We start from the raw sequence: 16,242 nt of genomic DNA on the forward strand, positions 1-16,242 counted from the left end.
ATAGAAGAGTGCTAGATATTGAATCTGTAGTTTGATTATGTGAGCTGAATTGTACCGGGTGAGATAGGGGAGGTGGTGTAAGGCCTGCCAGGGAAGTTGGCGGCGCCTCCGGGGATGTAGGTGATGCGATCCATCGGGGAACCGGCCTGCCCTGCAGAGGAAGGGACCAGGACAGGTAAGTGTGGCACCTGAGAAAGATCGATGATACCTAGGGGAAGGACAGAAGAGAAAGGTGAAGAAAAACATTGTAGCTGGTTGTGTGTTAAGGGGTAAATATAAAGCACTGAAACTGTGTTGTGATAATGGTCCACATCACAAGATATTGTTCAACTACAACTCCAAACTGCCTGATTGTTAGCGAGGAAACAACAGTTTGAGGTTTTTTGTTAGTAATGTAAAAAAATTATGCTTAAAAAAAAGGTGTCTTTACCAGCTGGTTCAAATGTGGAATGTGCTACAGAAAATCAGACACATGGGGGAAACTGATTATGAAGTAAAAAAATAAAAATGAGAGAAAACTGTTGGAACTGATTAGATTTAGATTGAGATATTAATGTAAGAGTAAGGCGTGACCCTGTTAATAATTGCACTTTGATTTTGTTGACATAGCCTAATTTACATTAAACTGATTAAATAAAAATCCCTCGCTGCTCCCTCACCGACTACAAACAACAACTTTTCAGAAACTTGAATGCCTTTAACTTATTTTTTTTTTAATTGAATTTATTTAAGGACAAATTGGTTATTTGTGCTGTAGCAAGTTCAATGCACAACCGTCAGATTATTCATAATGTTTCTTTTTCCACCAGCTACTGTTAACTTTCACCTTAATTGCGGCTGAAAAGGGCACACCAGGTGACTGCCCGTAACTTGAGTATGCCCAAAAAATTCCACCATAGCTGGGCATTCAACGTTCAGCTTAACCCATTGATGACTATGGTAGTCTAGATGCATGTCCTTAATGCCTGAGGGTTTTCTGAAAAAATAGTACGAATTGTCAACGTCTACCAAAACCTTAATATCTAAGCCTGTGTAGCACATAGAAACATGAAATAGAATACATTTAAAAGGTAAGGTTCACAGGTTTTATTTAAACATGCTCCCTCAGCGCTTACAAACCAACAAAAATCGGCAAAATGAGATGGGGGAGAAAAAATAATAATAAATAATATAGCCTAAAATATTTAAAAATAATGTGCTAAATGCTAAAAGGAAACCATGCTTCCTTTTAGCATGGTTAGTAGTGACTGAGTGTGTAGTGGAGAGATAAAGATAGACAGATATAGGAAGGAGAAGATAGCTTTATTTTATTATTTAGTTCAATTATCACTGGCACCATAAACCTGACTTCCCAGTACAACTGGAACGCAGACTGACTCCTGCTGTCGGGAGCCGATCAGCTGGTCCAAACGGCTGTATACCACGGAGATGAAAACGAAACTGAAACTTAACTATCGCCTGGCTGGGCTGAATTTGAGTTGGAGCAGCAAAATATAGCCTAAATTCATAAATATTGTTAATAAATAGATGCAATGTGTTGTGTGATTTTCGTCCGTAGCCTATAGTAGACCTAGATTCTGCACTCTGAACGCCACTAACTGTTCTTAAAAAATCAACAAAACCCACCTCATGTGTATTTGAACCAATGACGGTGCATTTTATGCTGTGCGCTCCATGAAAGTTAGATAAAGTAACAATGCTGCCCTACGCAGCATCAGGCAGGAGATACAATGTAGCGTCGCGCAGCAGCCGTCATCAATGGGTTAAGCTAAAAGTCAGATCCAACAAGTAACGAAAAATGTACTTATAGATTATGATAACGTGTTCAATGTGTCTAAAGCTGTAGCCAGTGTTTAAAACCTTCTTGGAGAAAATTACAATTTAATTAAAAAACCCTTAAACCCAGGTAGAAAGGTTAACAGGGTCATAATTAGCCCTGCACTTCATGATTCAGTTTAGAGATGGTTCTATTATTGCGTGAAATCCAAGTCAAGCATACATATAACCCACTTTGATGTCTATTCATTCCAGAGTTCAGAATTGAAACAACTGTGGTAAATAGATTTTCAATTTGACAGCGATCTTAAAAAGAAATCCATTGAACACAACCTAAAGGGTCTCTCAGCCTTACCACGCGGGGCTGCAGAGTAGGGCATTTGAAGGGGCTGGTCTCGAGGCGTCAGGCCCCTCAGCAGGTCTGAGCGCTGGGCGGCCATGGCAGCAGCAGCGGGCCACTGGTGCATCTGCTGGGAGGTGATGTAGTCGTTGAGCAGCGTCTGGCGGTTCTCCAGGGCCGCGGTGTCGGGGAAGCCACGGATGAGGTAGGGGTAGGGGTGTTGGTACGCCGGGTTGGGGGCTAGGTGGCGAGGCAAGTAGTAGGCCGCTGTGTGTGAAAGAGTAGGGATACCTCTGTTAGGACATGTTTGACATTCATATTTGAACTTATTTTGCATGACTAGATAGTACAGACTGTTCCTGTGCCTGACAGTTTAGTCTCACCTGTCAGGCTGTGATCAGTCCCACAAGCACACTGGTGAAACACTGCGCTGATGCAGTAGTAGTGCTATAGCTACTGTCAAGATGATTCAATACAAACCAGGAAGCCTAGTTTGTCAGTCTAGTTAATCAGACACTTGTAGTCCACCAACACAAAAAGGTGTTAATGATAGGCAAGGCTGCAATTTCTGATGCAGGGACAAATTACAGTAGGCCTTTATGATTATTATTAGAACATTCCTAAGCAAATCTCTAACCAACCTCAAGAGAAGAGATCAGAATAACTGAAAACATTTCAGGGCCATTCGAGAACATCACACTTATAAACAAGTGAGAGTCTCAGAGGCTAATGTATTAGGGAAAAAAATTCTAATCTTATTTCAAAGTGGTTGTACCTGGATCAATGGGGATGCCACGGGGCAGCTGTGAAGGATCGAAGGCCAAGGGGATCTGGCGGTACATGTCTGCAGCTCCCAGACCCTGCAGCAGACGCTCGTAGGTCTGTTGATCTGCTACACCCTGTAGTGGTGATTTGGTAGCATTCATTTCCCTGGGGGTCGGTGTGGCTTTACGCTCCTGCTGGGGATTTTTACCTGGAGTGAAAAGAAGCACACAAAATAATTGAATGTATTGTCTATGTGGTGTGCATGATGAGGTGCATTTGAGCTGGTGTAGCTAAAGACCGAACAGGAGGGAAACAAAAGCAGCTGTCTATCTGTATGAGATATACCCACCATCATGCTGCCTTTGGCTGGCCTCCCTGGACAGAGGGGAGCCCCGATGAGAGGGCCCAGGGTAAGGGTTCCTTAAGCCGCCTTTATCATCGTATCCCACGGGACTATGGTGGGCCTTGCTGCCTTGCTCTGAGCCCAGTGTGAGGGGAGAAGAGCGGGCTATGGGACTAGCCGTACTGACCACAGCGCTGGGCCGGCCTTTCGGTGCCTCTTCGTAGCGGCCCCTCTCGGCCCGCATGTCCATGTGGGAGGGTGGATTGTGGTAGGAACGTGGTGAACTGGCAATGATGGAGCGGACATCATGACGTTTCCCTGAACCAGCTGCCTCCTGCTTCATGGGGGTTCCCTGAGCAGACACACAAGATGAAATAGTCATTTAAAAAGGAACAGCAATTTCTTTGCAATTTTTTGCCTCACTCCGAAACAGAAACCGTCCCTTTAACTGTGAGTGCATTTTTCATGAAGAAATGGGCAACGGTCGCTCATCCAGGTTAGCTTAGCTCAAACATTGGTAGTCAAGTGTAGTGTTAGCCTGCCTTTGCTGACAGTCAAAATAAAAACTTTACAACATTAATAAATGCTCCTGTGTGCTTGTTGTGACTGCCGATTATTTACCACATTATGTCGCGCTCTATATTTTTTGCACATTATGTCATTTTAGAAGCAAAAACATACTGGAGGGAAACCAGGAACTGCCCATGACGGCTCTCTAATCTGACACCGCGGATGAAGTTAGTTTGAGGTTCAACATTCCAAAGACATTCATCAGCTATGTCTTCTCATCTCCAACTTCAAACTATCTTTGGTTGAACTATTCATTTAAATGTAGAGAAGGCCAAACATTAAGAGCTTGATGAGTCTCTGCATGGGTGTATATATACCTGTGCCATGATGCCCTCCTTATTAGGCTGTCTGAGCTCCTCCTTGGGAATGAGGTGGATGGAGCGGCCGGCCTCCTTCACCGTGGGCACCATGCCATCTCTGCCCTTCATTGGGTCAGACAGGGAGCCGGGCCCGCGGGGTGGGGAGCCTTCTCTCTTCATCTGCTTAGCCTCCCTCCTCAGGTAGCCATCCTGAGGGTCCAGGTGACGAGGTATACCTGAAATCAGAAGGGAAAAAAAACATGTCCATCTTACTTTCTTTGAGGGGCATATTTTCAACGTTTAATTTATTTAATGATTTAGACAAAGTGTAACTTTGAAATGAAGAAATAGCTGAGCTGATAGAATCCTATCTGTTCAGCTATTCATTCATCTGGACCAGCGGTGGTTCTCAGAGCAGCTTCATTCACTACTATCTCTGAGACAATATGGTTATCTGTCTTTACTGCAATCAGGTTCATAAACATGTACATGAAAGTATTCCTGCCAACCGATGAGTTCTGTTAAAGAGGCATAATCTGTTTCTTGAGAAGACATACTATATACAAAAAGCATCATTGTGCAAGCAGATACATGCAGCCCAAATGATTTAATCTACTCCGACATATTAAATGCGTCTTTAGGACTTCAGTCCCAATGTGTCACAAAGAAAAATCTTGAAAGAAAACAGTCTCCCATCAAAAAGGAATGGCAGTTCGATTTATTTTGAAAAATAAAATAAAAACACATGCTGGTGCTTTATATTGGGTTACAATCGTACCTTGTGAGATGGATCCACGGATGTGATGAGCATCCTTGTAAGGTGTGTGGTGCGGACTGTCCCTGTCGTGAGGCATTGCTCGACTGATCAGACCTGAGGTAGAGGAGGAGAAGTGTAGTGAGATGTAAGACTACTGTAAATGATTAATCAATACCGAGAGTCAAAAAGCTTTGTATCCAGTAGCCTTTGGTTAGGGTGACAGAGTGTGGAAGTGTGTGTGTGTGTGTGTGTGTGTGTGTGGGGGGGGGCATCTCTTACCTTCACAATTGGCTGCAGACAGTGAATCCCTCATGGGCAGTCCTCTAGAGATGCCTCCTTCCATCACGTCATAAGGACGCTTCAGGCCTAGAATTTCCCCAGGCTGCCCAGGGCCTCTGCCATCATCTTTAGGGGTCTGAGAAGGTGGGCCTACAAATTGCAAAAGAATCTTACTATAAATAGGTAAACAACACCTCTAAGTTTAGTGGTAGCAACTTTAACTCAATGGAAACCATTTCATTTGTTGGGCTTGTGCCAGATCTTACTCAAAATGAAAGTCATAGGCGGCTCAGTGGCAAAAACAAATACTACAGCCAAGCTGATGTACTCACGGTCGTATGTGAGAATGTGCCCACTGATGCCTTCATAGACCACATGGCCTTTAGACAGGGCCTCGTCCCGTTCCCTCTCAGCTCGGCTGGCGCTGTCCTCCGTGATTAAACGGGCTATGGTTCCCTTATACAGCACATCAGCCGGTGTCCCCTGTGGTCAAGAGAAGAGATATGAGATCTGCCCTTTATCATCGCAGGTGCAACAGTAGCTGTCTGCAGTCTGGTCACGACATTTATCCGACAAATTGTAGCCAGCACTAACAAGAGATATTCTTGAGTTGGATTAGTTGCCAAGATTCATTTCTGTCAAACTAGACAGTGAACCAACTTGAACTTGTCTCATCAGGCAGCAGCAGGCAATGTAGCCGATCTGACGGCATATCATGACCTGATCTGACTGCATATTATGTTACAATCAAAGCGAGTATCCTGTTTTGTTTCATTTTATTGTAATTGCTCAAAAAAAGAGTGTTTGTCACAACAGTGACGGATGAGAGGGATCCAAATAACTACTAACTTACTAGCAGAGGTGCAACAACTTGGCAACAGTATATGACAACAGGCAGCTTTGTTTAAACTGTGAGTCACAACACTCATACTCTGACTATGAGTAATATTTCTACACTGCTTGAGAGCAGAGGTGGACGGTTGAGTAAGAGACACTAAGAAACAAGTGCCTGAGATCAGATTTCTTGACTTTCGCTTAAAGGTTTTCCCAGAAGACGACCGGGGGTCTTACATATGCAGGACCAGATGGCACTGACCAAAATAATCCTCATTTACTCCTTAAAGGCCTACTTCACCGGTGGGAATATGAAGGTGTATTGAATTCTGAGATCCTATGTAGTATAAATGTGCAAAAAAAAAAAAAATCGGTTCATCCTAGCCTGAGAAAAGGCAGAAAGAGTGTTTTTTTTAACCCTATATTAATCTTACTGTGACATCACAGTAAGATAAATATAGGGTTAAAAAAAAAATTACTTTGTAAATATTACTGTGATGTCACAGCAGGAGAAATCACAGTAATATTTACAAAGTAAGGTTTTTTTTTAACCCTATATTTATCTTACTGTGATGTCACAGTAAGATTAATATAGGGTTAAAAAAACACTCTTTCTGCCTTTTCTCAGGCTAGGATGAACCAATTTCAATTTTTTTTGCACATTTATACTACATAGGATCTCAGAATTCAATACACCTTCATATTCAAACCGGTGAAGTAGGCCTTTAAGAAAGTGCAACACTGGCATCTTTGTTTGCCGACACATGCATGTATAAATCCATCTAGCTGCAAGCAAAACACACAAAATAAGCTGTTCATCTTCGGCGACACTGGTCTTGCCCCATTGCTCTCAGCTTTTCCTTCCTACTCTATCATGTTGGATAACAGCCCCCTCAACACATGTTTTCTCTTGTATGCCAATTGGATTAGATATTACATTGGGCATATCAATGACAGGGTTTCGCAAGAGCCTAGAATGAACACGTAAATAAAAGAGGGAACAGAAATGGTACAGTGTGTACCTGTTGCTACGGTGACAGGGCCACTTAGAGCTGTGGTTATGTCACAGCAGAAGGGAAATCCAGCAGCAACCACAGCACTTGGCTTGCTTCATAACGTCTGAGCAGCTATGCTGCTCTCTCTTTCATTATAAGAACACAAATCAAAACCCAGTAACATGAAGGCTGTTTTTTGAAGGCAGTGGCTTTGAACAGTATGGGCAGGGGCCAAATGACAGCATCGATATGGGTGAAAGTAGAAAAGGAAATGTATAATAATAAGAGTGGGTTGTGGCTGTGTACCAGCCATATTAGCTGCTACTATCATGGAACCGTAACACACTTTGACACAGTGTCACTTTTAGTTCACCATTTACATTTATCAGCCTCTGTACGGAGCAAATCACATCACCATGAGTGTACAGCTCCTGCACAGTGATCTGTGGGGGAAACACTGTGCCAAATGTCATCTTATATAAAATAGCAAGTCTCCACTAAAGCTGCATAATGGCTCATTTACAGCAGACTATCTCTTAACTGACATATCTGTGTCAGAGTTTGTTTAGAGGTTCTACAACTAAAAAGGGGAAGAGAAGTATTTGCCAGTTGTCTGTCGTAATGCACTACTCAAACTATAACACCGTCAGCACAATATTCAGAGTGCACTCACATCAGGGTTGCCGCACCCAACACAGCAATAAAAAACTGCACAAATGTAGGATTCTGCTTCCATCAGAGTAACAGTAATAATAATAACAGTATGGTAAAGAATCGATAGTTATTCAAATCAAAACTGGATTGACTTTTTGACATTTCAATCTGTGTCTGTTTTAGATCAAGTGTACACTTTGCAAATTTTATATCTAGAAAAAAGTAAGTATCCACAACAAATCTCCACTGGGATCGGCAGACAGAGTTAGACATTCCTCACTCCTGTATGTCTACAAGGAGCAAAGACCTAGACTCAAGGTGTTCTGAGCTCACCTGAGTAATGGAGCCCCCTCGGTAGTTCATTGAGGAATCTGGATGCATTCTGGTCCCTGGGATGCCCTTAGTGATACTACCCCCCTGTACAGCTGGAATAGAACCGGCAAAGAAAAAAAATAGTATTAAGAGTGGTGGATAGCAATGTAAACAATCATTGGGAATAAAAGTTTGCAAAAAATAAATTCAACAAAAGATGGCCAAAAAGCCTGTGGGAACAGCAGCAATAAAAGATGTACAAAATGTACTCAGTAAAAAAAAAAAAGTGTAATGCACATGCACATGCATTTGGTAAAAGGGAGTGTGAATGTTTTCTGAGATGCATAGGTAGCATCGAGACGAGGAAAAAAAAAAAAACTATTCCATTTTACTGTATATGGGAATTAAATAAAAGAAGTGAAAAGGTTGAGCTACCCACCACGTTCATGAGACATCCCCTGGGTTGACAGGTTGTCAGCCTGGGAGGACAAGCTGCGAGGGGACAACTGTTCCTGCTTCACCACGGGGTAAGGACCTGCCGGATAATGCAGAGAGACAGTAGTAAGAAAGACATGTCTATGGTGAGACAATAGATGATCAAACATCAGTATCAGTGGTGATGGTAGAGTGGTAGAAGTGGTAGAAATGGATGGAAACTGAAAGCAAAAGAAAAACTCAGGTGCAAAGACAAATCTACTCACCCATTTTCCTCTGATCCATCCATGACAAGCCCATCTGTGTTTGTGGCATCTTCCCGTGGTCCATCCCATGAGCTGGGCTGAGTAGCTGCACTGGGGTACCCTGAGGTAACAGGAGTATGGTTGGTCATAATGTTGATATACATGATAAATGACATGATTTCTGTGGGCCAACTTTTTCCTATGCATAAGCTTCTCCTTTTTCATTTGAATGGTGCTATACCTGTGTGATGGAGCCTCCTGGCTTTGTGGAGGAAATGAGTGGCGGTGGCTCTGGCATGGTGAGGGGCCTCACTGCTGCTAGTCTACCACTGTCCTGTGGTAGATTAGCCAGTGAGGGGTGGCCGGATTGTTGGAACGCTGGAAGGCAGGAGAGATTATGAGATTGTAATTTGACAGCTTGATTTTATTTTGGGAGGAGGGATTCTGGATGCATTTTAGCATTGAATGTCAAAACAGGAAACAGAAGAGCACTCACAGTTGAAGTGGAGTAGGTGCTGGTCGTGACTGATCTTGGCCATGTCTCGCGGGGACATGGGGTAAGGGGAGAGACCCTGTCGACCCAAATTGGAGGTCCTGAGGTCATCGGGCCCCAGTGCTTGCTTCTTGCCCTCACCATGGGGAGAGAAAGAGCGGGACTTTTCTGCAACAACAACACACACACAGAGTGTCAGGACCAAAGAGCAGCACTCACCTAGACTTTTCACTAATCCACATAGCCGTCCGTGTCAGCTGGACAGTAACATTGTCCACATCGTCGACCAATGAGAAAACAGAATTCCTCGCCCCACTTCCCCAGCCATGGTGACATCACCGCTGAATGAACACGGCAACATAAACAACAAGCCACTGCTAATATTAATTGTAAAAAGTACACACAGTAAAAGCCTGCAGAGGAGGTGATCGCCCTGCAGTGTGGTTAAGGTGTAATTAAAAAGGGAATGATGAGGCAAGGGGTGAACCTACTTAATCCCTGCAGGAGGGTCAGTAACCACCTCTCGTTGCCTTCCAGCTCTGAAGGGACACAAACACACCAAAGATCATGGCATCCTTAATTTTCTTCTCTCTTTCACACAAAAAAACATGCACTAACTTATTTATGAAAAAAGTAGATGCCGCACTTAAAAGTTCACAGCTGCTGTGCCCAGTCGGTTATTAAAAGACCTGTCTTTGTCTGGACTGCTGCTAAAAGTCCTACACTGAGCTCTCACAGATCCACATTCCACAAGCTCACAGTAGGTGCACTGAACTAGACTATATTCCCTTCTGGGTCAACGGCAATACCAGATCATTTATCAGCTCCCTCTCCGCCAGTGTCCCAGAAACACTTGAATACCCTAAGCACTCGAGAACACAGACTCAAGGTTAGAGCACTATAGCAAAGGACCAACTAAGTAAAACTAGATCAAATGCTGCTAAAACTGCAGAAAATGCAGCACTTTCATTAACCTCTAACTTCTCTTCATCATTTCATTATTCCTCATTTGCAAAAAAAAAAAAAAAAAGACAACTGTAGCAGTCTGACATGTTATACATACAGCCTGCACAATCATCATATTAAAATATAATAATTCTATAATTAAATCATGTCATGGGGAAAAAAAGACAAAAAGGAGGGATTAATGTGAGCCAAATGCTGGGGGATTGTGAGAGGGGTTCCTATAGTTGTAACTTTAGCAGCTCACAAAACCTACTTTACTACTTTGAATAATACCAATTGAAGTAATGGTGTGACTGGTGACATTACAGATGTATCAACTACTGTCTCTGAGCAACAAAGGTAATGTTCTGTCATGGTGGAGGTGTGCGTACCATCCTTTTCGCCGGACGAGGGGCTGCGTGGGCGCATACGAGGGCTGCTGCTATGAAGAGCCTCCCTGTCTCCGTCTGTCTGCTGGGGGTAAGGCTGCTGTTTGCCTGGCTGGCCTGAAAGCTGCTGCTGTTGTTGTTTGACCTCCTGCGAGGACTCTCCGTGAGCCATGGTGATCTGCTGCTGGTACAGTGCCAGGGCATGGGGGGGCAACACGGCCTTGCCACCCCCACTCCGCTGACCGCCCTGCAGAGAGGCTTCTGGCATCTACACACAGGACGAGAGGGGAAAGGAAAAAAATGGTTGCAATCACATCGCACACATAACACAAGGCCGACTCTTACAGTACCTTGGTGTTTGACATATGGTTAGCCACATAAAGTATCTGATAAACATGATAGCCAAACATCTCTTATTTATTAGTAAGCTAAGGTTTCCCTAATGCCTGGGATCTTGTTTCTTCTACACAAAGCAATCTATCATCATCCTCCATCTGGCTGGCTTATCTTATACAAATATGACTTGACAATTTCACCTGCTATGCGGTTATCTCTGTAAGCAGGGAGACGGGGTAACATTGATAGCACTTCAATGGAAGAGCGAGAGAGTGCGTGTGAGCGTGCGCTTGTGTGTGTTTCTTTGTTGTTTGCTGGATAAATCAGTTTTATGTTACAGAACACTACCTGTGTCAAAGACACTTCCCAAGGTAGAAAAGCGGGGATGCTCATGACCTAGTCGTAGTGTGATGTTTGAGGAGAATATGATAATACACACAATAAAATACGCAAAGTTTAACTAGTGACTCACAATAGGTGGTATAGCAGCTGCTCTCTGTTTGAGTTGTTTCAGATCCATGGGCTTCTGCAGTGGGGAGGATATGACCCCATCATGAGAGTAGTTCAGTAGGCTTGGCCGAGGAGAAGTAATTCTACACAGACAAATAGACAGAAATAAAGTTAGTACCTTCTCTTATTGGCCAATACATTATTGTGTTCTAGAAACTAGAAAAAAAAAATACACTCAAAAAGGCAGAGGTTCTGATTTTGATTTCATCCCAACATGTGTTTGGTACATCTGTCACAATCACACATCAAACTTGAATCACGGACAGACACGCACACAAAGCTACAGTGTGTACACACATACATGTATACATATATACATACACACACACACACACACACACACACACACACACTCACTCACTCCCTTTGTTTGCTTTGGCAGAGAGGGCCGCGTTTCCCTTGGCTCTGCAAGTACATGTAGCCTGCTGTCATGGAAAAATGTTTAACAAATACCGTGCAAACAGGACTAATCACTCGTCCCACGTACTTTGACACTTGTGGTCTGATTCAGACACGCACACACACGCACAAATACATCTACATACACACACAAACCGTACACCTTAAATATAAATTCTCATTCATATAAAGACCAAATAAAATCTCTGGTTCAATAAAAAAGAGCAACCTGTGGTGCACACAATGACTTGCCAAATATAGCTCGACTGCTGTACAGTGTAGCTAGGCAACTAATAAAGACTTAAAAAACCCTCGCTGCATTATTTTCTCATGTCTGCTGTGGTAGACCAGAGGTAAGAAACCGAGTAAACCACTGCCTTAAAACCAGAAGCCCCTTTTGACAATGGTAATCTCATGGAGGCCCAATCATGTCATTGCTATAGAAACAGGTATAATATTTTTGTATTTCAATGAATGCTAAGAAGAAAATGTAGGGGAGAATGGGGTAATCTGAGACACTTTTTACATTTGCTACCCTCTAAGTGAGCTAAAATGATTTATCACTCAAATTTACACATTTTCCATTAATTCAGAATGTTTCCTAGAAATGGGCATTAGCAGAATTTATTCAAGACAAAGGGCAGTGAAAATATGATTGTTTTAAAAAAAGTTGTCATGTGTCTCACTTTACCCCAGCTGTGGGCTAAACTGAGACAGACCAGAGAAATCAAGGGGGTAAACTGAACCACTACTTTGTACACTCTGAAACTACCATAACAACACAAATTGTAACAGTTAGAATCCTGACAGCTAGCTTGAAAACCAAATATTACAAAACTAATGTCGGACTAGTAACAGAATCATGGGGTTTGGTCAATTAAGCAAAACATTTTTCTAAACACTTGAAAGTAACTCTGATCAAATACAACATATAATTCATATTCAATAATTAACATTCAAATGACAGATAGAACCAGTTAGATTAAAACACAGTTTGGGGGTCAGAACACAGGACCCTTAGAGCCAGCTAGTGTCTGGGGATCAGAGCAAAGGACAATCAGAACCAGAACAGTCTGGGACTCAGAACAGGACTAGACCCAGCTGTCATTTTCCATCTTTTGAGTCTTTTTGTCTGCATTTGTTTTATTGGGATCATTCATTGAATAAAGACATATTTATTAGAGTGTACTGATGTTAAAGGTCACTCTCCTGTCCCCCACATACATAGGAGACAAACCATGCCCTTGCTGACATCCCTTAAACCATCAACACCCACCTCCAGCCCACATTGTCTTTTGTCTTTTCAAACTAGCCTCCTTTCTACCTCAAATATAATGGATTCATTAAAAGAGGGCACAGACACTGTCTCACTTTACCCAACAGCATTTGTCTCACTTTACCCCACTGCCACAATTTGAGAAAAAACTACCTCTCTCAGCAATTAAGGTCATCAACATGTGTGATATAAGTTTTTCTACCTGAATCAATTTGATTAGGCACAACAATCGATTAAGTTGACAGCAAGAACATTTACTTTTACATGCAAAAAATAATTTTTTGTGAAAAAAACATGCTTACAACATCACCATGAGGTCCTCTCTTTCATGGCCAAGGGGAAATGAGAGGGGCTTGAAAACGTATATCTCACATGACTAAAAATGTGTTCCGTGTCCTACATATAGGGGGTTTCTCACATTACCCCATGTCTCACATTCCCCCATCCTCCCCTATATTGTTTTAGGCAACAACAAAAAAATTCTGACCTGCTCTTTTCTGTGTTGTCTGACTCCTCCGGCTCATCAGCACTGCAAGTGGCACTAGAGTCGCTGTCCCCGTGGGAGCCCGTTTTGGCCCCGTGGTCCTTCTTGGAGCTTTTGTTGGAGCTTTTGACTTCCTCCGTCTCTGGCGCGGGAGGTTTCTTATCGGCGGCGTCGCTGGGCGGTGTGGGCTGCTGCTGTGTCTCTTTGCTGGGCTCCCCTGTCTCAGTCTTGATCTCCTGCTTGATTCCGGCAGAGTCCGAGTCTTCCTTGACGGGAGGTTTCTGGTCCCCTGCCTGGCCCATGTCGGACCCTGCGGCCTCCTTGTCCCCGGTGTTGGAGCTGGCCTTTGACCTGCCCGAGCCCTCCTCCTTAGCCTTGCTGTCCTCGGAGGAGTTTGGCGAGGGCAAGCTCTCCGTGTCAGAGCTATTGTTGGCTCCACCTGGCAGGACAAAAAGAAACACACACACACACACAGATCAGAAGATAAGACTAGGCCTATATACTGTAAATCATGTTACATCTCCTTGTCTCCTTTTTTTCTTCCATATTTGCCCCCCACCCCATCTCTCTCTTGCTAAACCAGATTCTTCACAGTGCCAGTCTTCTGCCTAATCAGGTTTCACTGTACAATGAGGAGGAACACAAAACCAATTGGGATGATGGACCAAATCCCCCCGGGGCTTTGCCGTTCTATTGTGGAAGGAAACAGTCAACTCGGTATACTTCTTATGTTTGTCACTGTGTAGAACATGATTCTTCAAGTTAACAGGGAGCTACAGAAAGAGTTTTGATGTTACATGGCATTATTTACACTAGTGGCCACTTTTTTAAGTATGCTTATTCAGGGGTAAAGGATATAAGAAACCACTCAGTAAATATGACAAAAAAAGTCATCCACGGCTAAATCAACCTAATTGAATTCTGACACAGAGCTATTTTATAAACAGCTCTATTCCTGCCAATAACTTTATACTAAAATAAGGCAGCCACTTTAAACAGTAAAAGGTTGCTTGAAAAGATGAACTACTCAAATGATAAATTAAGGTAAAATAGAACCTTTGATTTATAATGGTTTGTTTTGGCAATTAGCATTATGTGGTGTGCACCTTCTCCATCTTCAGGAGCCTCCTCTTCATTGCAGCTGGCTCCTGAACCCTCCATTTCCTCCTCCTCTGCTGGATACTGGGCACTGGCCTCCTCATTCTGAGAGGTTTTGCCCCTCCGGCGGGCCTTTCGCTCTTTCTCCTGGGTCAAAACAAACACACACTAAATAAAAACAGCCTAGGGAACAAAAGGCCTTCAGATGCAGAAGAAAACCAGACACAAAAGGCATGAATGACTGTTTCTTTCATTGCGTCACATGGGGCAAACAACATGGCTCACAAACTTTCCACGACCACTCACCGATTTCATTTTATGCTGCTGCAGAATCTCATCCAGTTTCTGCCTCTTCTTGTAGTTGAAGTAGAAGTTCTTGCACTGAGACACTGTTTTTGATCCCACCATCTTGGCGATGGCGGACCAATTCCTACCATACTGGAGAAGGCCTGGAATTGACAGATGGACAGACAGAAGGATTAGGATAGGATAGGATAGGAACAAAGAACAGACAAGACATGGATGACACGCGTAGGCTTACACAACTACATCTCCACTCCATATGAAATGACATTCTCTATGCAGTTGTAAAATCTGATGCAATATGTACATAGTGTGCTCGCCGCAAAGATTGTTAATCTAAAAGGTTATTTCAGTTCACATACTATGAACAATATCTCCCAACCACAATTTCCTTAAGTTAACACTATGGAAGTCCCTGTGCTAAATCAAAAGCCATAAACATCTGTTTCTATACAGCTGTCAAAACTGCAGCCTGGGAGTTTAGTTCACAATGCAACATAGACACAGTCCCACTCTCCCAGCAGCAGCAGCATGGCTCCATGCCATATGCTTCCCTAAGACAGAGAGAGATACAGAGGGAAAGAGCAAGAGAGAGAGAGAGAGAGAGAGAGAAAGAGAGAGAGAGAAGGGGAGTGGTGGTCAGCCATACCAATGACATCACTACCTCTTCCCACTGGGGTCACTGTGTCACATTCTGACTGACTTTGATGTGACCCATTTCCAAGAAACCCTGGTCCTTTACCCAGTCAACCACATGATAGTGCCTTACACAAGAGTCAACAAGCAGCCGCCGGGCCAAAGCTGTGATAGATCAACCTGTCATGAAACACACACACGTACCCGATCCGCTCAGTGCTATGTGTGTGCTAAAAGAGGAGACGCATGGAATGGAGAGAGAGAAAGACGGATAGCGTAGAACTTGCTTTGGTGCCCCCCACCCCCCACCCTCAAGAGTCTGCTGTTAGCTAAAGGCCGCTCATTAACAGTGTGTGTTGTAAGAGGCTTAGCTTACACCACCCACTTGTTTCCTGTTCCAGCCTGACAGGTCCTGGCAACACGACAGCCTCTCAAAGGGTTGCCTGGGGGTTGTTGGTGGTAGTGGTGGTGTGTTATAAACAGGCAGAGAGCCAACACCTCCTGGGATAACCTTGGACATGGGTTCAGAGGTCTCTGCATCTAATCGGTTAATGGAGGCAGTAGGACAACAAGCGCGAGTCCCAGCCAAAGGAGAGGAAAGGACAGCTGTTTACAGCCCTGTCATATCAACTCTCACATTAAATCAGAGGAACTGACTTATACCAACACTTTATTGAATGGTGCTATTAATAAGTAATAGCTGCAATAAAAGCAAGTTCACCGTCTAGGCTATTGTACACAAGACTGTATTTTTTTTATGTGGGCTGGC

The 16,242-nt window shown here is 43.4% G+C and overlaps 1 protein-coding gene across 7 annotated transcripts in view; it reads right to left on the minus strand.

Annotated features, from left to right (window-relative positions):
* ncor2 (nuclear receptor corepressor 2) overlaps window positions 1-16,242 on the minus strand; it is a 93,440-nt gene that overhangs the window by 8,158 nt on the left and 69,040 nt on the right. For 2 of the 7 annotated variants that reach the window (XM_080043214.1, XM_080043211.1), the window contains exons 18-36: window positions 14,841-14,983; window positions 14,543-14,681; window positions 13,440-13,875; window positions 11,240-11,360; window positions 10,435-10,699; window positions 9,589-9,636; window positions 9,101-9,265; window positions 8,846-8,982; window positions 8,626-8,725; window positions 8,364-8,459; window positions 7,946-8,037; window positions 5,462-5,612; window positions 5,130-5,279; window positions 4,872-4,964; window positions 4,112-4,329; window positions 3,231-3,576; window positions 2,892-3,089; window positions 2,132-2,383; window positions 56-151 (exon numbers count right to left, since the gene is read on the minus strand). In XM_080043214.1, the coding sequence (XP_079899340.1) occupies window positions 56-151; window positions 2,132-2,383; window positions 2,892-3,089; window positions 3,231-3,576; window positions 4,112-4,329; window positions 4,872-4,964; window positions 5,130-5,279; window positions 5,462-5,612; window positions 7,946-8,037; window positions 8,364-8,459; window positions 8,626-8,725; window positions 8,846-8,982; window positions 9,101-9,265; window positions 9,589-9,636; window positions 10,435-10,699; window positions 11,240-11,360; window positions 13,440-13,875; window positions 14,543-14,681; window positions 14,841-14,983 (3,246 nt within the window). Of the gene's footprint in view, window positions 1-55; window positions 209-2,131; window positions 2,384-2,891; window positions 3,090-3,230; window positions 3,577-4,111; window positions 4,330-4,871; window positions 4,965-5,129; window positions 5,280-5,461; window positions 5,613-7,945; window positions 8,038-8,363; window positions 8,460-8,625; window positions 8,726-8,845; window positions 8,983-9,100; window positions 9,266-9,588; window positions 9,637-10,434; window positions 10,700-11,239; window positions 11,361-13,439; window positions 13,876-14,542; window positions 14,682-14,840; window positions 14,984-16,242 lie in introns of all 7 variants that reach the window. The other 5 variants (XM_080043212.1, XM_080043208.1, XM_080043213.1 and 2 more) reach the window with 3 other exon arrangements.

The sequence above is a fragment of the Ammodytes marinus genome (assembly GCF_949987685.1).
Source record: "Ammodytes marinus genome assembly, chromosome: 2".
NCBI lineage: Eukaryota > Metazoa > Chordata > Actinopteri > Uranoscopiformes > Ammodytidae > Ammodytes > Ammodytes marinus.